Source organism: Bos indicus x Bos taurus, chromosome 6, assembly GCF_003369695.1.
Source record: "Bos indicus x Bos taurus breed Angus x Brahman F1 hybrid chromosome 6, Bos_hybrid_MaternalHap_v2.0, whole genome shotgun sequence".
Lineage (NCBI taxonomy): Eukaryota > Metazoa > Chordata > Mammalia > Artiodactyla > Bovidae > Bos > Bos indicus x Bos taurus.
The window spans coordinates 114,920,929-114,945,959 of NC_040081.1; the positions used below are offsets into that span (position 1 = coordinate 114,920,929).

At 56.6% G+C, this 25,031-nt stretch overlaps 1 protein-coding gene across 1 annotated transcript in view; it reads right to left on the bottom strand.

Moving 5' to 3' along the window:
- The window catches only part of RGS12 (regulator of G protein signaling 12), a 114,758-nt gene that overhangs the window by 60,187 nt on the left and 29,540 nt on the right, over positions 1-25,031 (bottom strand). Inside the window, exon 3 of the mRNA XM_027545164.1 lies at positions 13,523-13,639. Within this exon, the coding sequence (XP_027400965.1) occupies positions 13,523-13,639 (117 nt within the window). The remainder of the gene's footprint in view (positions 1-13,522; positions 13,640-25,031) is intronic.

The following is a 25,031-nucleotide window of genomic DNA, read 5'->3' on the forward strand; positions in this document are numbered from 1 at the left end:
TGGGACAGAGGGCCACTGAACCAGGAGGGCCCCTCTGCGGTCCCACGCAGGTGCCCGCCCGCCCTCTGTGCCTCGAGCGCAGGGGTCTTCACACTCAGCTTCAGCACTTGAAGGAGCCGCGCAATCAATCCCGTGGGTTGTAAGCAGCATGTGCGAGAAAAATGGGCCAAGATGGACTAGACCAGCATGACAGGCCCACGCGCAGGCCAAGAGGAGCCACGTAGTTCTCCCGACTCTACCACAGAGGGTGCCCGTGCCCCAGAGGCCGGGGCGGCAGCATAGCCACGGCGCCACGGGTGTGTTCAGCGCTGCCCAGCGACAGATGGAGTGGCCGGACACAGGGCAGTGCGGGGACGGTCAGGGAGGCCCGCGGTCAGAAGAGGCAGCGCCCAGCTCAGAACGGGCTCTGAGCCTCCCCTCTGCGTGTGTGTGTGTGTGTGTGTCCCAAAGAGCTCGTCAAGCCCCAATAAAATCAAGAGAAACTGAAAACCCACAATCACAGCATTTTCCTAAGAATTTAACAGCTAGTATTTCTGCCCTGCCCTTGGAAAAGCCCCAGATCACTCATTACAAAACCTTTAAAAGTCCAGAGTCACACGGACGAGGTGGCACGTGGGCGCCACGTGAATGCTGCGGGCTGGGGGCAGCATCCGACTTTACATGAGGACCCTCTGGCCTTCCTGCCACATCAAGACAGAGACCTTCCCCACTGGCCGGCCCGGCTGCAGGAAGACCCGCGCCCCACTGCATGGCCAGGCCAGGCGTCACAGAGGGCGCATCCCCACAGACAGCTGGACACCCACAGCTCGGGTCAGCACACACATGCACCACACAGCCTTGGACAGACCCGCTTGTCAGAAGCACCTTCTACATCAGCAGCCACTGAGTGCCGCCAGAGCCCAGGACCCCTGGCAGCTGAACTCGAAGCCCAGCTTCATGACACGCTTTCTCATGAAGGCGAGACCTAGCCATGGGGCGGGGGTGGGGGTGGGGTGGGGTGGGGCTGGCCCTGGGTCGGGGGTGCAGGAAGTGGGGGGATTGCTTGGACAGCTTCCACTTGCTCAGCCAAGCCCAGGCTCCTCCAGACATGGGGCGCCCACCGCTGCAAACCTGCCGCTCGGGCGCTCCTGCCAGGGCTGGAAACCAACCCAGCAAGTTAAGGCCCCGCCATCCGGGGTGGGGCAGGGGGGGCGCGGGTGTCCCAAAGCGCATGGCACAGAATTAGGGTCCCCAGGGCCCCAGGCAGGCGAGGAATGTGAGGTCAGATGGACTCAAGAGGGTTTCGGAGGGCCGAGCCCAGGGGCCCACTGACCTCCGGGCTCCAGGGTCGAGCCTGAGGCAGGAGCAGGCACATACTGCGGGGGGCACGTGCTCGTCTCTGGGTCTGCAGACGCAGGTGGGAAGGGCGGCCCCTGGGTGGCAGCTGGGACACGACGCCAGAGGAGGTGAGCCCGGCCTCCACGTCTGCCCGACGAGAACTGCTGTGGGCTGGAGGGGAGAAAGGAGCCGCCTGTGGGCACGCGAGGAGACCAGAGGCAAGACAGTGCGGTCTCCTCGAGAGTGATGCAGGGAGAGCCCAGCTCAGGGTGACCGCCTCCGAGAGAGAAAGGGGAAGACGTGGAGAAAGGGGAAGACAACAGCTTCCCTCAGGCCTTCCTCTCACGGGGACCAGAGCCTTAAAAGGTAAGAAAGGCGTCTGTGCAGCCCACAGACCAAGGGGCAAAGTGGCCGGTCCAGACAGACGGACGTCCCCGCCGTGGGCAGCTCTGGGGTGAAGAGGCCTGGGGCGGGCGGGCCCAAGCCGCTGGGGTGCCTCGCTCGAGGGCCTGCCCACTGGAGCAGCCCCCTGACCCGCAGCCCCGGCTCTCTGCCCAGCGCTGCCTGGAAAGGCCCCGGGCCACCCGGAAGAGACGCTGGTGCTGTTCCTCACGGTGCAGCCTTCTCAGTCCACGTGCCACCCAGAGCCCAGCACACAGAAGTAAAGCTGGCCATGGAGAGGGCCACACACACTCGTCACGTCCGACCCTTGCACAGACCGCCTGAGTGATGAGCCCGCCACTGCACGACGTGGTGTGACTGTCTTCATGCCCAGGACCCCCAGGACCGACTGACCTTCCGGCCCAGCCACCCGAGTGGGCGCCCCAGGGGCTCAAACATCTCCGCCTGGTGGGCACGGAGGACGCTGACTGCGGGTCTGGCCGAGTGAGAGCAGAGCGGTATCAGGTCACAGAGGGCAGTGCCCAGGCGGTGCCCTGGGGCCCAGACCTTGAGAGGGGGGCCTGCCCCTGCACCCCAGTGGGCAGTCTGAAACCTGACAGCAGCGGCGGTGACCGGATCCTGGAACTCCTGGAGCTCGACAACCCTGCACAGCACAGGCTCAGGTCCCCAGACCGCTCGGGCCGGGCGAATTCTGTCCCCGCCTCCTGGACGGCAGCCCGGCCACAGCGCGGACAGCCACGGCCCCACCCCAGCAAGCTGGTCAGACACGGCAGGGGGCTCCAAGGGGTCCATGGAGAAAGCCCACCTAAGCTCTCTTTCTTCCTGCAACAAATCCTGACCCAAGGCTGGACCAGCACGTCCCCCGTGCGGTGGTTGGGACCGGCAAATGGGCGGGTCCTAGAGTCCAAAGTCCGTTCCGCTGCACCTCATGCCTACAAGACAGGGACCGGGATGGACGGGCCGACGGCACTGACAGCCTCCGGTCACAGCCAGCCTCCTTCTGGGTCACACCCCGAGAGCATCTCAAGTGGTCCTGGGAGACGCCTCCTCTCAAGGCCCACGGGTCCTCCTCTCCAAGGCGAAAGACGCTTCCGAGTCACAGTTCTTCACAGTCACGGCTTTCCTTGGGCCCGTCCACTGAGGACAGGGCCCCAGAGCGCCCGAGACACCCCCGCTCTGACGACGGACAATCTGAGGCTCAGAGCCACCAAGGGCAGAGGCCCCTCCCACGTGGCCACCCCAGATCAGTGCCATTCACCTCGAGACTTCTCTCTCGAGGACTGAGATGGAGGCCACAGCACTTTCTGCCCTCTGCCCCTGGCCCGCGGGCAGAGCCAGCCAGCCCCTCAGGACTGCCCGCCACCCCACCACCTTCCTGCAATTTTCTGTTGCTTAAAACAGGACCACACCAACCAGACTCGTTCACACCCTCGGCGAACAACTTATTCGCTGGGTTGAGCATTTGCAAAATTTCAAAATGAATCCAAATCATTATGCAGGCAAATAAAAGGCAGATTTCTAGTGATTTTTTTTTCACTCAAAATAAAAAAACAACCTTTTCTAAAACTTGCCTCTGTATATTATGGGAATGGAAATGCAGCCTACATGTAATACAAATTAGTACTGGTTAACCGGTACGTGTGTACGGGACCCAGTATTTCCGAAGTTCACGTTCCAGAGAGACAAGAGTGGACAAACAGGAGCCCAGTCCTGCTCCTGCGGGGACAGCCAGAGGCAGCACGCAGCAGGCACGCCCGTAAACATCAAAGAGGCTCCCCACCCTCTCGAGGGAGCTTTATTGGCACAGGGAGTTCTCAAAATACACACGAAGTGTTTTTAAAATCCATTAACACCTGCCCTTCCTTCATAGGCACAACTCTCAACCTGTCCAGCAGACTTATTTCTGTTTCCTATTTGAAAAGCCAATGCAGTCATGTTCCTAAACCCAGCATCCCAACCAGTCACCTCTGAGTGAGCAGCTTCTCCTCTCCTCTCTACAGGAGGTTGTAATTAGATGTCCGGAGATCATGCTAGGATGAAACAGCTCTCAGGAAAGGATGAATTTAAACCGGTCCCCGGTAACGAGGGACGATCTTCTGTAAATAATCGAAATGTGGTTTTGCCTTTACTTCAACACAACGCAGCCAGAGAGGAAGACAAAATGTATTATTCCTACTCTCAAAGCTTTTCAAAACGTTTTACAGTAAGTTCACGTTTATAAGCTCAGATACTAATCAATCAGCAAACAGGCTTGCCAGTAGCTTCCTGCGCATGTATATGAAGCAGAACCAGCTCGCTCCATTTTAAAATACTGCATGCACAACCACGCCACTCGGCTGTGCACCTGAAACTAACTCACTGCAAATCAATTTTTTAGAAAAAGAAAACTATACTTCAACTCTTAAAAAAGGAAAAAATGTTATAAAACAGCAATTTAAAAAGTAAAAGATGATTGTAATACAGTTATGTCGTCGAAATCTAAATTCACTCATCTCCCAAATCTGTCTCAGTCACTATGGTGAGGACGATGGACTGCCGCTGCTCCCCGTAAGGCTGACTCGGGACGCGGGCAGTGTCCCCCCGAGGGGTTGAGGGGGCTTGGCGTGAGGGACTCCCAACCCAGCCTCACTCGGGGTGTGGGTCTGTGGTCCCAGGGCCGGGCTTTTATTATCTCCATGGGACACACTTCAAGCTCCAAGATGCAAACACAAGAAAAACATTTTCAAAGTTTACACTTAAAAGCCACCATTCACTAACAGGCTGAAAATAAAGCTGTACCCGAGACGCCAGGCTTCCTCAACAATTCTGTAAGCAACAAAAACATCTGGAGTGGCCTACCTGCTGGCTGTTTAAAACGTGGGTCTCCTCCAGCAACCCTTTCTCCGAATTCATCCTAAGACTGGAGGACTTCCTACCCACTCCAGGCACGCAGCTCTGAAACACAGCACTCAGCCTTGCCGCACGCCTGTGCACGTCAGAAAGTTTAAAGGCATTTCAGATGAAGTTCCATCCGCTCCCTCCGTCACCCTGGCAACAGGACACTGCAGGAAGCTGTGGTCTGCCGGGATTCAGGCTCTATCTCAATTGTCTCCACAAAGAAAAAAAAAGCCGTTCACATAAATCATGCCGTGAGATCATTTTTAAAGTATTTCCTCTCCCAAATCAGAAGAATAAAACTTCAGCTGATAGGGGCAATTTCTCAGTCAGCACAGCAGCTGCAGAGAATTTGTTTTCTAGCCGCGTGGTGCAGGGCGCAGCCTTAATTACAGCCCCCGACGGGTCTATTATGAGCTCCACGTGCACGCGAGCGTGGGCCCAGCCCAGAACGGAGGGTCCTGAGACCTGGCCCCAGCAGGGCCCCTGCTCCACCTTCAGCTCGGTCTGGTCCCACCACCCGAGCTGGCCTCAAAGTGAGAGAGCCGTGGCAGGTCCTGTTTTAACTTAAAAGGGAAGCAGGAAGAGAAAGAGCCCTGTGTCCAGAAGCGAGGGAGCCCTGCAGAGCACCTGCTCAGCTCTGGACGTGCGGGCGCCCAGGGCCTCATCCAAGGGGCTCCTGGGGGCACCCTGCCCAGGGCTGCGGGCAAGGGGGCCGGCCTGGGGCTCCACCTTGTTCGGCTTTGTGGGGAGAAAGGCACAGGCAGCCAGCGGGAATGTCTGGTGCACAGACTCCACGACGCTGGCCGTGTTTACTGCAGAAGCGCAGGGCGCGGCCCGGACGGCAGCTCGCAGACAACAGGCGGCTCCGGCCCGGCCTCGGACCCGTTCTCACACGATAAACACACGGAAGCAGGAGCGGGCAGCGAGCTGAGGCCGCCACCTCCACCTCAGGGAGCACGGGAGGGCAGCCCAGAGCAGGGAGGACACTGGGGGCCGAGAGGGCCAGAGAGGAGAGGGAGGGAGCAGGGACCTGGGGGGCAAGGAGGGCACGGCTGCCCCGCCCAGGAAGGGGCCCCGGGACTCAAGGGCCTCAGGCACCTGCCGGCCTGGAGGGGCCGCAGAGCCTTTACCTGGGCAGGGCCCCGTCTCTAAGGAAAGGGGTGCCCTCCAGCCCGCGGAGGTCCCCTTCACGCCCGTGGTGGCAGGGCTGAGACACAAGTGGGACACAGTGATCTCCTTTGCACTCCCTGGCCTCCCCCTCCAGCACGCACACACACATAGGCACACGTGCAGAGGAAACCCACAGGAGGGTTCTGGGGGGTGACCCTGCGGTTTTCATGGGGATCAGCTGAGCCCCTGACTCTGTGACCCTGACCGTCCTCCTTGCTGACTTCCAAGGGCTGTGCACTAATTCATAGGATTTGGGGGGAGGCGGTGACCCCTTGCCAGAGCAAAGGACAGCAGTCTGCAAAGGCCTCCAGACAGAGCCTAGCCACGACCACCAGGGACCAAGAAGGAAAAGAGACGATGGGACAGGCCCCGCCCACAGGCACAACCTCCTGGTACGGCGGGAAACCCTGCGTCCCGGAGCTCAGCCGCTCAGGTCCCCACTTGGTCTGTGTTTTCAGCGTCTTGCACAGACGTCCCTGTGAGCCTGCACAAGCAGCATGGCGTCACTTCACGCGTCTTATTACCACACTCAGCCCGAAAGGTGGCCCAGCCACGCGAGGTCCACGTGGAGCTGCGCCCTCCAGGTTCCTCTGTCTCTCTGGGGCTCTCTCTGTCTCCCCTTTGGCTATCAGTCTGTCCCTCCTCTGCTGTCCACAGGGCAAAGAGAGGAAGAGAAGAGGTGAGAATCGGGCCACAATGCCCCTCTGCCAGGTGGCACCCTGGGGGGCAGAGCCTGGTGGGCCTCCTGGAGCGAGGAACCAGACATTCTGAGCACCCACCACACCCACCACCACGTCCTGGTGGTGTCGACCTATCGCCAGATGGGGGTGGGCTCAGAGACGGACGGGGCGAGAAGTCCAGCACAGCCCCTAAGAAGCCTGGCACGTGCCAGTGGTGTGGAGCTGTCCGGCTTTGCCGAGAGGACAAGGGCGGACAAGCTCAGAGAGGCCCCTGGCTCCCGCCCCTCCGAGAGGAGGCGGGCCCCTAACCCGAACCAGGAGAAGGAGGCCAGCGAAGGTCAGACCACCCACCCTCGGGGATGCCCAAAACTTCCCGAGGAAGAGGCGGGGCATCCACAGTGACCATGGTGACCATCAGGGGAGGTGCCCGGGAAGCCAGCCTCGCCTGCCCCCAGCTCCTCCCCGCTGGCCTCCTGCAGCCGCCTGGTGTCAGCTGTGACCCCCGGGCGGGACTCTCGAGTCTGAGGTGAGACATCTGACCATTCGCCATCCACTGGCCCAAGCCCCCCATTCCCCAAGCCCTCCCCTCACCCAGACCACCACATGGCCCCAAAGGTAATCCTAAGGGCCCCTTCCTGCCCCAACGTCCCTCCTGTTTACTCTTGGCAAAGCAGCCGAGGGACCCTTTCTAAACCAGACTGCCACCGCTCGCGTCCACCCATCCGGCCGGGAAGCCAGTCCTCTGGGGCAGGGTTGGCAGCAGTTTCGGGCAGGGCTGTCCACACCCAGTGGGTGTTCCATAAACAGTCCCTGAAGGAGGAATCAAGGCACTGGGAGACCCTAGCATGTGCCCCTAAGTCAACAGGATCTCAGCGAGAGGTAAGATTCTTTCCTACGTAAGAATTTAAAGAGTACGCTAGCACGGACCGACCAAAATAAGCAAAAATCCAAGTTGAATTTCCCTAGAAAGAGCAAAGCAGTAGAAGTAAGAAAGAGGTAAAAAGAGCTTGTTTCGAAATGTCTGGGGAGATTTCACCCCAGAACATGTGAACTCTGTAAATTGCCCAGAGTACCCCAGAGGTGAGCCAGGGGCTGGAAGGCTGAACCTCTCTGTCAGTCTCAGATCTGAGGTCCAGCTCGGGGTCCCCGCCTTTGCTTTGGGGGGTCATCTCCACAGAGCTCACGTGTTCAACACCAGCACTGGAGGGACCACGGAGAGCCACCCTCCTCCCAAAGTGCCCCTACCCTGCTCCCCAGAGGAGAGTCTGGACCTGCTCCCGGGGAGGGAAACGCATGGCCTCAGCGCCCCCTGCTGTCCAGACTGGGCACTGCCAGTCCTGTCACAGCTCCTGGACCCACTCACAGGCGGCCCTCGGCGAGGGAGCAGGCGCGAAGACTCCTGGGCACGGTCAGCAGAGGCCCACCCGGCTCCACACACAGCACGGCTCGCAGTGGGGGCGAGAGGGTCGGCTCCTGGGAGCTGCGCTCCAGCGCCGCTCCCCCAGGCCTGCGCTGCTCAGCTCGGATCCCCACACCTGGACCCTTCAAGGCCCTGGGCACCTTGAAGATGTCACGCAGAGGCGAGGACCTCCTTCCGAGGCCGGCTGTACACCTGCGGGCAGGGGCGGACCTCTGCTAACCCAGGCTCCTGCCCCACCTCTCAGGCCCCTCTCAGTGACCGCCTGCCATGGTCAGGACCACAACACACAGAAACTCACCTGCTGCTTCTACACCTGCTGTCTCAGGACCCCCAGGGAGGACCCCCCACACCTCCACCTGCCAGCAACACCTCTCCTCGCCCTGGCCCCCACCGCCCTGCACACCCCTCTGAGGCTCCCTCCCGGTGCCCTCCTGCACATCCATCTGAGGCGCCCTCCTGCACACCCCTCTGAGACTCGCAGGCTGCACTGCCCACTCAGCACTCACAGGCCCGGAGGACACACGATCGTGCACATGGCACTCCCGGGAAGCTACCCGTTCAGAACAGAGAACAAGCAGAGCCAGCGTGAAGCCCATACAACCCTGCAGGTCACAGGGAAAAGCGTCACCGGTGCCCACTTCTCTCTTTGGTTCTGCACTGGACATGCCACCCCGGGCCACAGCTACATGGACAGAGCGTGCAGAGAGTTCTGCAGTGCCCGCCCACCCCGTGACACCTGCCAGTCCATCCCGAGGTGGCTGGGGCGTCAGCCCGGTCATGCTGCAGCGGTAAGGCAGCCTGTGACGATGCTGCCTTGAGTCGCTGCCTGTCTCCTGATCACAGGCTGTCGTCTCAGAAGGGAGGGGCTCATGTGTCTTCAGGGTCACTGCGAACAGCAAACACTCACGCCCACTAGGCAAGAGTCCGGCTGCTTCACACCCACACCGACACGTGCACGGTCCACTGTTCTTTCCACGTCCGACATTCTGCAGCATGGACCTCGCGGACTGCCATTTGCTTCCCTGACAACTGCTGTGGTTCGATCCACCAGAGCTGGGTTTGCCACTGGGTGTCATCTCTCATCAAAGGCCGGTGTGCATCTCTTGCTGGCTTTGCTTTGCTTGCTGGGTGTCATGGGGACACAGGGCCTCCGAGGGTCGCCGCACTCATGTGCCCCTGGGCACCCTAGGGATGGGGTGCTGGGATGAAGGTAGGTTCTGAGCATTCGCTGGGTCAGAGTCCATCCTGGTGTTTACGGTTTGTGTTCAGCTTAGAAAGTCTTTCCCTCCCCAGCACCACGAAGATGAGCGTCTACTTTATCCTCCACTAACTCTCGCTTTGCCCTTCCCAGGAAGATTTCCGACACAGCTGGATTAAATCTGTCTGCACAGCATGGGGGAGAATCCAGCTTCTCTTTCTTTCCCTCTTTTTCCGTGTAGACCTGTCCTCACCTCAGCACCACTGAAAGACCACGTCGTCCCGGCTCTGCACGCAGCTGGTGTGTCCGCAGGCGCGGCTCTGTCTCTTGCTCTCTCTCCTGCTCCACTGCCTCTCCAAGTACTGACACTTAGTCTTCCCCGGCTCTAAAAGTGTAAGTTTTGGAGGCTAATAGAGGACGTCTTCCTAACTCATTCCTCTTCAAGAATGTCTTGGCTACTACACTTGACTGTCTGCATTTCGACAAATTTTTTAGAATTATCTTCTTAAGCTCAACAAAACTACCTGTTGGGATTCTCATTAAAATAACATCCAATCTATACATCATTTTCTAACTGTATCTACAACTGACTTTAAAATTGTTTTAATTGACTGAGGGTTAGGGTCTCCTTTTAGGTTAGGGTCTTCTCTGCTGCGCACGGGCTTTCTCTAGTTGCAGCGAGCAGGGGCTGCTGTCTGGCTGCGGTGCACAGGCTTCTCGTGTCGCCGAGCACAGGCTCCCGAGTGCACGGGCATCTGGCTGTGGTACACGCGCCCAGCTGCCATGTGGCATGGTCCTTCCATATGCACAGGGATGGCACCCACGTCCCCTGCACTGGCAGATGGATTCTTACCCACTGGACCACCATGCAAGTCCCCACACAGCTGACTTTTGTATCCTGACCATTTATCCAGCAATCTTCCTAAATCACTCATTAATTTTCAGAATGAACTCATAGATTGTTTTAGATTTTCCATGTTACAACCTCATCATTTGAGAATGATAACATTGTTGTGAGAATGATAACATTGTCATTTTCCTTTGCAAGTTTTTAAACTTCAGTTGTTCTACACTAACTAGGACTTGCAGAAAACATTTAAATTGAAATGGTAGTGACAGATATCTTTCCTCATTCCTGATCCCAAAGGGAAAGCTTAAGTCTTAAGCATGTGATGGTTTTTTTTTTTTTTAATACCCTTATCAAATTAAGGAAGTTCCCCTTAATCCCTATTTTGTTTAAGGGGTTTTTTTCTTGACCATGAACAGATATTGAATTTTACCAAATGTCTTTCCTGCTTCTGTTAAGATGATACATGATTTTTCTCCTTTACTCTGTTAATGTGGTAAATTACATGACTGATTTGCAAATGTTAAAAATACTGTGTCCTTAGAACAAACATGAGGCTGGACCCAGTGACGTGTGTAGCTGAGGACCCCCACGTGTCCCACCAGTGAGCTGCCCCGCAGCTCTCCTTTCCTCTCAGGTGTCCATCAGGTTTGGGTTCAGGGTTTTGGGGGCCTCACCCAATGAGCTGGACAACGAGATGATGTCCAGGCCCTTTCTAGCTCTAACAGCCAAAGATTCCAGCTTCTGCATCAGAACACAAATTAACTTTCTGTTTTAAGCAAAAAGAAACCCCATAGACAATTTATTCCAGATAACTATTATTGAGTTTGTAAGAAATTATCTTGTGGTCTATTTTTAAAACATCACTGAGCTCAAATAGACAGCTGCATGCTCATATTCATAACATCACTGGCCGCATTAGTCAAAGATGGGAGCAACCCCAGGGGCCATCGTCAGAAGGATGGATAAACACAAAGTGTCTGTCCACACAGTGGAGCGTTATTCAGCCTCAAAAAGGAAAAATGTTCTGACACCTGCTACATGGATGGGTGAACTGTGAAGATGCTAGGTTAAGTGAAATAAACCAGACACAAAAGTCAGTTCCTGGAGGCAGAGAGCAGGCAGGGGTGGCTGCCAGGGGCTGGGAGGAAGGGGGACTGAGTGAGTCATGGGCACGTTAAAAATGATGTGAGTGCTTACTGCCTTGAGCTGGACACTTAAAACGGTAAATTCAACGTTCTATTCTACTACAATTAAAATACACACATACACACACATGTATACACACCCTAAACAAAGGTAGAAAAAAGTCACAAAGATATTTTCAAAATATTTATCTGACAAAGGATGTGTCCCCAAAATGTAAAGAACTACTATGAAATCTACTTTTTAAATAATTAAATAAATAAAATAAAAATTTAAAAACTAGAAGGACATGAATAGGTTACTAATTCAAAACAGGGAAAACTCATATAGCCAAAGAGCCCAGGATGGAATGCTCAGCCTCACTCACAGTCAGTGAAATGCAAATTAAAATGAGCTGGCATTTTATTGACACAGAAAGACTTCAGTTCGACAGTCCCAAGCGTCAGTGAGCAGGGGGGACACGTCCCGCTGGTGAGCAGACCCTGGATGGGCTCGGCCACACCAGTCACAGCCACCTGATGCCCTGAACGGGTGTGCACACGGACCCCTGCCGCCCACCGTCCACTGACGACCTGTTCAGAGAAGACTGTCCCGACCGTGCATGGAGTGCCAGGCAGCAGCAGAGTGGAATGAAAACCGTTCATAATGGAATGTCGCGTAACAAGTAAAATAAACTAAGACCCCAAGGCAGAGCTTGAAAACGTGATGCAGTGCTCTAAAACTGGCAGAATAAGATGTGTAGTAGAATTACATTTGTGTAAAATTTTAAAACACACAAAATGAGCCAGTTAAAGGACCATGCTGCCAGGGTGGAGGGCAAGCAGGGAGGGGTGAGCAGGTGGAGCACGTGGGGCTCGGGGCAGAGGGGCTGCTCCATGCGACACTGTGATGGTGACCGCATGCCCTCCTCCACCCAACCAAACCTTCCGGATGACGGCACCAGGGGCGGCCTCCACGCGAGCCTGAACTGAAGCTAAGAGTCAGGGACCCGAGCGGCCTCCACACGAACCTGACCTGAAGCTAAGAGTCAGGAGCCCGAGCAGCCTCCAAGCGAGCCTGAACTGAAGCTCAGAGTCAGGGGCCCGAGCGGCCTCCACGCGAGCCTGAACTGAAGCTAAGAGTCAGGGGCCCAAGCAGCCTCCACGCGAGCCTGAACTGAAGATCAGAGTCAGGGACCCAAGCGGCCTCCACGCGAGCCTGAACTGAAGCTAAGAGTCAGGGGCCCGAGCGGCCTCCAAGCGAGCCTGAACTGAAGCTCAGAGTCAGGGGCCCGAGCGGCCTCCAAGCGAGCCTGAACTGAAGCTCAGAGTCAGGGGCCCGAGCGGCCTCCAAGCGAGCCTGAACTGAAGCTCAGAGTCAGGGGCCCGAGCGGCCTCCAAGCGAGCCTGAACTGAAGCTCAGAGTCACAGACCCAGCACAGCACACACACGGAACTCTCAGTACTTCCTGCTAAACTTCTCTGTAAACCGAGAACTGCTCGAGGAGTGAAGTCTATTCTTTTCCAGCGTTACAGATCAGAGAGAAGAGCGATACAAGGTGAAACCGTCAGGACCTGTGGCGCAGAACCACATCTTTAGAAGGGGGCACGGAATGGAGCAGGACCCCTTGAGGCCTTCCTGGGACACACCCTCGCGCACCCCCACCTCCTGTTTGTCGACAAGCTTTCGCCTCCTGGCTTTCCCCTAGTCCCAAAGAGCAGATTCAACCAGAGAAGTGAGAAAGCGCGAAAATGAAAGAGAACCGTCAAGCAGAACAAAATAGTAACAGTTTAGCCAAAAACAAAGTCAAGGACCTTTAGCTTCTCCTCAGGGCTGCAGATAATATCCTGAGCCATGTCCGCAAACTGTTTCGCAGATACTGAAACCCTCGCCAGGAGGAAGTGAACTGCACGCTGCCCCCCGCCCAGCACCTTGACCCCAGGCCAGCTGGAAGCAGAAGGCAGATGGCTGAGATTCCCGTAACATCACCTTGTTACCTCACCACCAACCAACCGGAGAGCTGCCCGTGAGCTGATCAAGTGCCCCGTGAGCCCCTCCCCTGAAGCCCAGCCGGAGTCCGGGCCTTCTGAGCATGAGCTGCTCGCTCCCCTCCTCTGGGGCCACAAGAAAGGCTGCTCGGTCCTCCCCACAACCTGAGTCAGTGGACGAGCCTTCCTGTGCACCGCGCAAACGGACCCAAGCTTGGCTGAGTAACGGGTCACGACAGACCCCATAGGGTCCGTGTGTCCAGAACACCGTGCCCGGCAGGCTGAGGACACAGGCGTTATCACGACTCTGCCGAGAGGCAGAGGGAAGGCCGGGGTGGGAGGGGGGGGGGGAGGGGCTGGGAGTGCACGTTCGCTCGCCTTGAAGACCAAGGTTACGGGAGAGGGAGGGGGCAAGGCAAGGGTGGGAGTCAATGGAGACTCAGATGTATCATTTCTGAAAACCTGGAGAATAAAGAGAGAAACACTCAAGTCACCTTACCTCAAGATCATCGAGGGAGCGGGTGATGCTCAGCCTCCGGGACCTCCCGAAGGACCTTCGGCTGGAGGCGCGCGGAGCCGGGGTCACGAGTCCAATGCCCCGGCCAAACTTGGAGCCCTGGAACAAAGACAAAGACCCGTTACCTGCTTGGGAGAAGACGCTCGTTCTGCCCGACCGGGGCGCCGCCTGGAGAGACGAGAGGAGGGGAGGCCTCCAGGTCAATCTCACGGTGCGTGGTCCCCACAGCCGAAAGCACAAAGTGGGAAAGGGTCACCCAGGGCCCGAGTGCTCACTGGGCCACCTCCAGCTACGCGTCCAGAGGCGACCCCAGCCTCAGCCCACGCGCACGGGCACGGGAACAGCACAAGCGCGTGTCAGGGAAGCTCGAGCGGGCGGAGGAGTCGTTAGTAACACAGGCTGGTTTTCAGAAAGTTTGTGCTTTCACATAATTTTATAAGCGTTTTAGGGAATTAAAGAGTCTCGGGACGTTCAGCTGGTGTCTGAAGACCAAACCAGCCCCGTGGATGAAACAACCAACCATTAACACATCTCATCCTTTCTCTGGGAAATGACCAGAATTAATTCACTGCCGTTATGCCAGACATCTCCCCAAATGTGGTTCAGCAAATAAGCCGTCACATTTTAAAAATAAAAAGCGTCACAGCTGAAAATCTCCGATTTCCTGGGCACGTGAAACCCTAAGTGACCAGCTTCAGGCACAGAAGGAGCTGCAAGTTTCTAAACATGTCAAGACCTCGGGTTCTCCGCTCCGCACCTGCGGAGGGACCCCAGGCATCCTGAGCAAAGACAAAACGCACAGCACTTCCTTGAAGCCTCTGCGCTGAGTTTCTGCATCGTCAGCCTTGCAGACACACCCGTGCCCTGCTGAACACACCTCCGCCGGGGACAGAGGTCCAAGCAAGGCCGTGCTGCAGACACTGAGTAGTGAAGGTTCAGAAAAGCGACCCGGAGCGGAGAGTGTGAGCTGGAGCGAGAGGAAATCCGGAACAAACGGGAGAGGAGGGAGGGAGACAGAGGCAGAGAGAGGACGGAGCTGACTCAGGGAGAGGGGACGCAGAGACGACTGGGACTCCTCGGACTCATCGTCACCAGCAGCAAAGGGGTCCCTGGCGCAGTAATGCGTCACCACACACTCCTCAGCCCCCGTGTCCCAGCAAGAGCCCGGGCGCGGACACATCCCCGCAAGCGCATCCTCATCTCTGCACCTCCAACCCAGGCGGGACTGTGCTGCCAGCCTGCCCGCCAAGGTCCCTGGGCAATGCGATGCCCACGGAACTCCTGGGCATGGGCCTCAGGGCAGCGGGGGACAGGGAAGCGGGCCGTGAGGGTGCCGAGCCAGAGCCAGACCCGCAAGGGTCCGGGACTGTCACCCTGAAAAAGAGCAGCCGCGGAGCCGTGAAGAAGTGAGGCTGCGCGGGGCGGGGCTTGGCCTCTAAGGAGCCAAGTTGCCCAGAAGACCTCCTTGTCCCCAGACGGGCCTGGGACCCACCATGCTGCCTCCCGGAGGCCCAAGTGTGCTCGGGGGCCTGGTCTCCAAGACCCTCCGCCACCCACCAACCAGGGGTGAGCCTGTGCTCCCAACTGCGCTTCTGCTCCAGGGCACAGGCACCCGGGCTGGCCCAGCGGGGCTCTGTGACACTAACGGGCTCTCACGGGCTCTTCTCTTTGTCCCAAAGGTGTCCCCTCCCCTGCCACCTTCCTCTCCCACCCCCAGCAGCACTCCACCTCACTGCTGGGCCTTGCCAGCAAGTTACTGACATACTCTTGAGCAATATTTGTCTAATATTTTCAAAAAATATGCCCCGAGCTGAGTCTGTGTGTGAGATGTATTGGAATCCAGCGACCCCTTTGCAGACCCATGCCGCCCCCCACCCCCGGGCACCACCCCCCAGTATGGCACACCCTTTCAAGAACTTCCTTCAGCCTTGTTTTCCATAAGCAAGCCCCCCTGGGGGAGGCGGTCCTGGAACCACAGGCCCCCAGCAGGCCCACCTCCCCAGCGGGGGCTGCAGGGCCTCTGCTCTCCGTGCTCCCTTTGGGAACACCTGCAGACACGCTGTTGGGGGAGGCACACTGACTGGAACCGCCCACCCTGGCCAGGCCCCACGGTAACCATTCGCACGAGTTGTTTTATGACAGGACCTCCTGGCAAGGAGTACGGAAGTGATAAGCCACCACCAATAAGAAGAGCTCGGGAAAGGCCTACAGGAGACACGGCGCGTCCGTCCACTTCCCAGAACCCCTCTTGCTAGCGTCCATCTTGGCTGAGTGATGCGTGCGCCACCAGGGGAGGCTGATTTAGAATCACTGGCCAAAGACCGCCGGAAACTAATCCCATCACCAAAAACCCGAGGCTGCGAGCCGCGCGGCAGAGCGGTCCTCCTGGGCTCCCTTCCCCTCCTGCTCTCCACCCGGGCGCCCTTTCCCAATAAAGTCTCTTGCTTTGTCAGCAGATGTGTCTCTTCCAACAATTCATTTCCGATTGTTAGACAGAGCCCAGTTTCAGGCCCTGGAAAGGGTCCTCCTTCCTGCAACAGGCCGAGGGCCACCCCGGCCTCAGCTGAGGTTTGGCGACCTCAGCACGATCCCCCTAGATGGGGCCCAGAAGAGGGAGCCAGCCGGTGGGGTGAAGGCAGAACCTGGCCGCCGCCCACCCGCCACCCGCGGAGGGGCCTCCCGTAGCCCACGCAGTGAGCTGGCTCGTCCGGCCTCCTCGGGCTGCAGATGAGAAACCACAGGCAGAGAAGGGCCCGCTCGGGACCGCGGGGGCCAAACCCACCTCTCGTCTTGATGGTCAGAGCCAGGAACGCCCAACTGAAGGGTGGAGACACAAGGCCAGCAGCCCCGGGGGGGTAGGGCCAGGTCCCTGCTCAACAGCGCTGGGCACGCGGTGGGCGCTCTGGGAGCACTTGGGGAACAAACCCCAGCGCACGGGGCCGTCTAGCTTCCAGCAGAGGCCAGGTCCGCTGAAGGCTCCCCAGGAGACCCCGAGGAGCGAGATTTCCAGCTGACGTACCTCTCTTGCTGAATCAGGCAGTGTCCAGTCAGAAAGCAAAGCCACCCTGACTGCCTCACAGAGCATCCCTGTAAAAAACCGCCAGCCAGGCAGCAGAGAAACGAGCGGGCAAAAGGGATGCACGGTGCCAGGAGGCCGGGTCAGCACAGGAAGAGGAGCTGTCTGAGCCTGCGGGCAGACATGGGGTGGGTGCGGCAGGACCCTGGCCTCAGACTCAGGCCCTCAGGGGCCACGGGCGACGGCTGATGTCAGGCAGAGAGGCCCGGGGAGGCGAGGAACCGCACGCTGGACACGGGCAGCGGGGGAGCACTGCAGGCCCCCAGCCGCTGCAGCCAGAGCCGGCAGCGAGCCAGCTGACCCGGGGGGAGGGGGCAGACCCCGTCCCCGAGCCCGGCACAGGAGGCGGCCCCGGGGCTGAGGGACGAGAGCTGAATGGGGCTCCTACAAATTCGGCCGTCAGAAGAAGTCTAAGCCCAATATCCAATCAACTTTAGAACCAAAAGAATTCCACTTGCAACATGGCCCTGGACAAGCACGCAGAGGTGACTCGGGTGGCGTGAGAGCTGAGGAAGGGCCCCTCTTCACTGCAAATCACCTTCTCAAGAAAGAAGCCGAGACTGGGTCTCCTGCTCAAGAAAGAAAAGAGCAAGTGTGTTTCTTGTTGTTCAGTCGCTCAGTCGTGTCCAACTCTTTGCGACCCCGTGGACTGCAACACACCAGGCTCCCCTGTCCTACACTCTCTCAAGGACTTTGCTCAAACTCATGTCCATTGAGTTGGTGATGCCATCTAACCTCTCCATCTCATTCTCCTGCCACCGCCTCTCCTTTCGCCTTCAACCTTTCCCAGCACCAGGGTCTACCTGTAGAAAATTCTTAGAGATGGGAATACCTGACCCTCTCACCTGTCTCCTGAGAAACCTGCTTGCGGGTCAAGAAGCAATAGCTAGAATGTATACAAAACGACAGTCAAATCAAGACAGAAAATTAAGGAATATGCTTTGTTTATTCAATAATGTCTAAGAGACAGGCAGTCATCAAGAGTGACAAGAGACACTTGTTTAAAAGACAGAAACACAGCGTGGGCAGAACTTCCAGCTGATAAAGGAGGCAATGAAGAAAGCAAGGAAGCCAACAACAGCCTGGAAACAAAACAGAGACCAGGCGGAAGGGGAAGCCGAGGAAAGACAGAGACCAGGCGGAAGGGGAAGCCAAGGAGAGACAGAGACCAGGCGGAAGGGGAAGCCGAGGAGAGACAGAGACCAGGCGGAAGGGGAAGCTGAGGAGAGACAGAGACCAGGCGGGAAGGGGAAGCCGAGGAGAGACAGAGACCAGGCGGGAAGGAGAAGCCGAGGAAAAAGACTCAGACAGCACAGGGCAACGCCACGGAGCCAAGACCACACACGGCAGCGATCTCATTTATTCCAATCTTACTCCTGAGTCTCGGAACATCAAACTGCATTGGGGCAAACATCCAACCACCTGCCACTCACAGTAACAACCCTAAAACATGAAAAATGGAAAAGTTTATTAAAGGCAGAAAATGCTGACTCAGAGAAGGCTTGTGTAGCTATGTAGAACAGACAGAACAGTTTCACCTCTAACAGAGGTTTTTAAGTAAAAGATTCAATACGCCAAAAAGAAAGGGGGGGGGGGGGAAAGAAAGGGGGGGCGGGAAAAAAGAAAGGGGGAAAAATGCCACCATTGGTTTTATGACTTTGTGAGGTTAGAATAAACTTGACACCAAAACTAAACAACGAGAGGAGGAAAAACTACAAGACGGTCTCACTCTAAAGCGCAGACGCGGAATCCTACAGGAGCACCAGCAGCCAGAGCCCGCGGTGATAAAGACAAGCCCAAGCTAGGCTTATCTCAGGAACGCACGCTGCGCTCAGTATTTAAACTATCACTATAATATACCATGTTAGCATTTTAAATGAGGAAGCCCATTTGATTGTCTCAATGAGTGCAAAAGAACCAAAAAAGAAAGACTAAAATTCAACACCCATTCATGATGACAAGTACTCGCAAGCAGGCACAGAAGTAACCCTGGCAAGGCAGCTGCACGCAGAAAGCAGCAAATGCGCTGCACTTTTAAATATCACATGACGACAGGCGCGACTTCTCCGTATGTGCCATTAATAACAGTAGCAAAGCATACAAGGTATCTAGAAATAAGTCTGGTCAAATAATCTAACAATAAATATAGTCAACAATGTTTATGAAGGTAAGTACAAGACTTTACTGAAAGAAAATAAAGAAAATCTAAATGACGAGAGATACCACTTTCATGGATAGGACAGGATACAGGATATTTCATCCTGGATATGCTGTCCCAATAAAACAATCAATAGCAATTTTTTTTTGGAGGATTTATTAGCAGATTATGAAATCTATATAGAAGAGTAAGGCTCAAGCAACACCAAGATCAGATAAGGCACGTTAGATACAAAGCTACAGCTCTGAAAGTAAAGTGTGGTTGAGGTACTGACAGCGGAGGTCAGAGAACCGAGGCCCACACGTACGTGGACACGTGGCCCACGGCACAGGGCACCAGTGGGCCCCTGAGAGCATGGATTCAGTGCTCCAGCCAGCTGTCCACACAGAGGGAAGAATTAACTTGTCACCCCCTCCATAAAATGTTAGGGGGAAAAAGGAGAAAATCTTTCAGAGCTCAGGATAGTAGTCAATGTGTTAAATCAAAAGTGCGAGAGAAAGGCTGAGAAGCTGGAGAACATCAAAGTCAGGAACTTCTGTTGGTGACACGGCATGTGGAACGCTGGGAGAGCACTCAGGGACTGTACGTAATTGGCGGAGGGTAACAGCCAGAATCTGTAACTCCTACCAATCAGAGAAGACAGCCCAACAGCAACATGGGCCGTTTTCAGCAGGCCCCTCGAAAAAGAGGAAATCATCTTTGTGATCGAGGGAACACAAAGAGAAACCACAGCGAGATGCCACTGTACCCGAACAGGTTGGCAGAACGTGGAGGAGCCTCACGAAGGCAAGTGTCGCAAGCGTGCGGGCAGTCTGAGCTCTGAGAGGAGCAGGCGCAGGGCTGTCGGGAAAACAGCGCGCTTCTGCGTGCTGAGGCCTTGCTGAGCTCCTGGACCCGACTGGGGGCGTGCAGGGTGACGCCGGATACGGTTCTCGCCGCTCCAGGGCAAGGACTGGGCACCGGGACACAACACGGGCAGGACTGTCCGTCAGTGATTCCATCTGCGCCGGCCCCAGAGACCCGTCTACTGTCGACACGAAGGAACACAGAGACCAAAGGCTTCCCACTCGGCCCTGCTGCAGAGCCACAAAGCAGCCTTCCATTCTCTGGACAGACCCTGAGAATTGCCTTCATATGCACACCTGGAGACGTGTGCAAGAATGTTCACCAAAGCATCGTCTGTCATTCTGTTAATGGCTGTGTGTGGGTGTGTGTGTGGGTGAGTGTGTGTGTGTGTGAGTGTGTGAGTGTGTGTGTGAGTGTGTGTGTGTGTGTGTGTATGGGTGAGTGTGTGAGTGTGTGTGTGTGTGAGTGTGTGTGAGTGAGTGTGTGTGTGTGGGTGAGTGTGTGTGTGTGGGTGTGTATGTGGGTGACTGTGTGTGTGTGTGGGGTGTGTGTGTGTGGGTGAGTGTGTGAGTGTGTGTGTGAGTGTGTGTGTGTGGGTGTGTGAGTGTGTGTGTGAGTGTGTGTGTGTGTGAGTGTGTGTGTGTGAGTGAGTGTGTGTGTGTGTGTGAGTGTGTGTGTGTGGGTGTGTGCACGCGTGGTAGTGGAATACTCACACAATGGGTAATTTTATAGCTAACATGATGAACTGCAGGTGAAGATAATAAGGCTAACTCTCTGAAGTGATAGCAGTATCAGAGAACAAGTTACAGACACTGTGTTATAAAGCCACTTAAAGCTTCAGTTCAGTTCAGTCACTCAGTTGTGTCCAACTCTTCACGACCCCATGAATCGCAGCACGCCAGGCCTCCCTGTCCATCACCAACTCCCAGAGTTCACTCAAACTCATGTGCATCGAGTCGGTGATGCCATCCAGCCATCTCATCCTCTGTCATCCCCTTCTCCTCCTGCCCCCAATCCCTCCCAGCATCAGAGTCTTTTCCAATGAGTCAACTCTTCCCATGAGGTGGCCAAAGTATTGGAGTTTCAGCTTTAGCATCGGCCCTTCCAGTGAATACCCAGGACTGGCCTCCTTCAGAATGGACTGGTTGGATCTCTTTGCAGTCCAAGGGACTCTCAGGAGTCTTCTCCAACACCACAGTTCAAAAGCATCAATTCTTCGGCGCTCAGCTTTCTTCACAGTCCAACTCTCACATCCATACATGACCACAGAAAAAACCATAGCCTTGACTAGACGGACCTTTGTTGGCAAAGTAATGTCTCTGCTTTTTAATATGCTGTCTAGGTTGGTCATAACTTTCCTTCCAAGGAGTAAGCATCTTTTCATTTCATGGCTGTAATCACCATCTGCAGTGATTTGGGAGCCCAGAAAAATACAGTCTGCTACTGTTTCCACTGTTTCCCCATCTATTTGCCATGAAGTGATGGGACCAGATGCCATGATCTTCGTTTTCTGAATGTTGAGTTTTAAGCCAACTTTTCCACTCTCCTCTTTCATCAAGAGGCTTTTTAAAGCTTAAGAAACAGCAAAACTAATCAATACGGGATTCAAGCACTTCAAACCCTTCTGATTCTGGCAGGAGTGTGGTGGCCACTTAGCTGGGAACACCCTCCCTTTTCCTGGCAACTGTCTAAAGCCAAAGAACAGGAGGCGGCGGCCCTGCTACGTGCGGGCTCCCTTGCTGCCTGTCTGCTCCACCTGGGTGTCCTCCCGTCTCTGTGCTCCACACTGCGTCCAACTCCTCTGGCAGCCCTGCCCCGCCGGGTCCAGGAGGGGCCGAGCACTTCTCCCCGCCGGAGTGGGGAGCACAGGGTGCACGAGGTCGGAAGGACCGCCTCGTGCGGGATGAGCGAGCGCAGAAAGCCGAGGGGCCCGACGTCCCATCCCCCTCCACCATGTCCCCGTGTCCCGTCCCCGCGGCATGCCATCCCCACATCCCGTCCCGGAGTCCCTGCGTCCCGTTCCTGAGTGCCCGCATCCCCACATCCTGTCCCTGCGTCCTTCCCGGAGCAGGGTACCTCCACCGGCCGGCAGGCGGGGCAGGGCGGGGCGGGCCCTGTTATCTCCCAGACCAGCTGAGTCTCCCCATCGTTCCACCACTGACTCTTAGAGAGCCAGGCGACGCTGAGCAAGGGCACTGTTTACAAGGAGGGGAGATCAAAGCCGCTCTTTTTAGAGGCAGTTAAATCTCAGGGGCCTCGCCCAGCCTTTTCAGTGTACTCTAGACTTTGATTTTTTTTACAGTCTATTTTAAAACTTCCTCTCATTGTACTAGAAGAGAGGTCAGTCTGTTGAATCCCATACTGTCCTCACGGGAGGACGCATGAGCCTGTCCTTAGCAAAGCCACAGAAGTACCGATACTGCTTCCAGCACCAATCCTCACTCTGCTCTTAATAAATAAATAATTACTAAAATAATTTTAAGTTTTTTCTTCAAATGTGTTCTTTTTAGTTAAGTAAAACATGTTCAAATTCCCACAATACAAAATCGAAACAACAAAAAAATAAAATTCCAGCGTCCAGGACCCTACCAGTTTTCCCCTGCTGCCCTGGGTGACCAGGACTAAGTGTCTCCCTTCCGTTTCTTCTATGTTTTACACATAAATATGTGTGCGCTTTGAAATGCATACGTTTACTTGGGGGGTATTGAAATGCTTTACACAAAAGCGGGACCATGTTAAACATGCACGTGCCCGGCTTTCCCGCTCCCTGCACCGTGAGGGCTGTCCCCACGGTGGCGCTCCGCCCACCCACCTCCCACCTGGCTGCACACCCGCCTCCCCTGCAGCAGGGGCAGCCACGTGACGAGGCCGGGCCCATGAGGAGCACCAAGAGGGTCCCCGCAGCTTCTGCCTGGCCTCCACCCCCCCCACCCCCAACTCCTGCAGACCCCCCGCCCCCCACTCCCGCAGACCCCCCTCCCGCCCCCCACTCCCACAGACCCCCCACCCCCCACTCCTGCAGACCCCCCGCCCCCCACTCCCGCAGACCCCCCGCCCCCCACTCCCGCAGACCCCCGCCCCCCACTCCCACAGACCTCCCCTCCTGCTCCCCACTCCCGCAGACCCCCCTCCCGCACCCCCCCTCCCGCAGACCCCCCACCCCCCACTCCCGCAGACCCCTCCTGCCCCCTACTCCGTCCTCCTGCAGGCTGGAATGTGGACAGCCGCTGTCTCACCCCTGCGGAGCAGCTGTCTTCAACCTCAAGTTCAAGCACAGGCACACGTGAGACCATGGAAACAACACCACTGGGAACACGGCTCCTAATGAAGGGGGAGCCTCCACGCCGGCCCTGGGCAGCCCACCCAGGCCGACCAGCGGAGAGCACAGCCCCACAGGTTCAGGCCACGCCACGTGAAGTCCTGTGTAACAGACTGAGATCCATCACTTGTAAATGAGCGCATGTAGCCTACCGTGTGAAAATACATCAGTCTTCACTCCATTGTCAACAAGCACGTTTTATTCAATCGTATTTTGGTGACGACCACTGCTGCCAGTTTCGAAATGACTCACCCTTGAAAGCCTCCCCTCCTGCATTACCCGAGCCTCTCTGGGGCAGCTGACCTCAGACACTGGCCTCAGGACGCCTGAGAGGTGTCCGCCTGCACGGGCAAGAGTCAGAAAACGCTTTCCCTGCAGGCTTCACAGCAGAAAGGGTCTCAGAAAGCTGAGATGTGGACTGAGCCAGCGTACACAGGACGAGGAGACAGCAACAAAGCCCGGGTAAAGCAGCATAATGAAGAGAGGGCCGTCTGGACACAGAGGTGACAGGACTTGGGGACCGACTGCTGACCAAAGGCAGTGATAAGAGTCCTGCTAACAGCTGGCTTCCTTCGTGCAGACAGAATAGAAAGGCTGTGTGCCAGGAGTTCCAACGGGAACATTTAACACAAAGAGCTGTTGAGCGTGACATGGAGGCAATCATGAGCACCCAAGGGTGGAGGGGAGAGAGAGACAGAGCGCGCACCCCTCGGGGGCCCCTCCTAGCCTGGGGTCAGGCCTGCTTGCCCTCACTGGTCACAGGCTACCCGTTCAGGGGCACAATCGGCAGAGGTGGCTGAAAAGAAGCTGGTGAGAAGTCCCCTGGGGCATGCAGAGCTCCTCGGGGCCCTGGAGAGCTGTGCCCTCCCAGGGCTGTGCTAGCAGAGCAGAGCCCGCCTGTCAGGAGCGAAGGCCGAGGCAGCTGACAGGTGCCCGGCGGAGTGACGGAGGCTCCACGCGCACCGGGCCCCTTTGCGAAGACCGAGACTGACCAGCTCCAGGCACGCGGGAGAACCTCTGCGCGGTCAGCCGCTCACATCTACGTGAAACACGCCGAGGCCTCGAGGACACATACAACGAAGAAGGCCCTGGACCAAATTTGCTCGGAAAAGCCACTTCATGAACATCAGCAAACACAAGGACTCTGTGTGGGGACGGAGTTGGGGGGAGGGCAGCAGCGGGCACAGAGGCGGGGCGGGGCCGGCGTCCCTGGCTCTCCCTCTCAGCACTGAGCACTCAGCACCTTCTTCGCCTGCGTCGGACGCTGGAGCTGGGTCGTGCGGACAGCACTCTGCCTGCAGGGCCGTGCTGGTTCCCGCGGTGCCAACGTGGCCACATTCTCCCAGGGCCATTGCCCAGGGCAGCCTGCTCCCCAGCAGCCAGTGCCGCCCCCCAGCCTGCCGCCCCACAGGCCCGCCCCCTGGGCTTTGAGTCTCTGCCCTTGCCCCCTCCGCTGCTTCCTCCGCAGGGTTCCATTCGCGCTCCCCTGGCGGTGAGCCAACTCTCGTCTGGTTCTTCCTGAGAACTTCTCTCTGTTCAAATCGCAGGCGTGTTTTCTGTCTCCTGGCCGGACCCTGAGGACGCAGCCTGATTCTGCACAGAGTAAGGCACTGAAGCCACAGTCTCCGTGGAGACGAGCTGACAGCAATTCCGGACACCACCCACCCGGCCTGCTGCCCTATCTGGCATCTCCCTCTCCCACGCCTAATGCCTCTTCCTCTTGGCATTTCTGGCACTTCCGGCCTCCATCCCTTCCTGGCCTGTCCTCTGCTGATGCAGACAAGCCTCACGCCAGCTCAGGCCAGGCCAGGAGGGACACCAGGAGCCCCAGCTTAGGACCCTGGAAGCTTTTGCCACTCCAGCCGGGGCTGTGGGGTTAGGCTGTGCTAAAATGAGGAGAACCCACTTAGCAAAGAGCAATGGACACACTTCCAGAGACTGGAGCTGCAGTAACGTACAATCTATTACTACTTATTTATTACTGTACTACTAACTACAATTTATTACTACTTAGATAAATTGTGTGTCCGTCACATCGCAAGATGAATGCCACCTGACTATTGGTAAGTCGCTGGATGTACATAAACCCTAC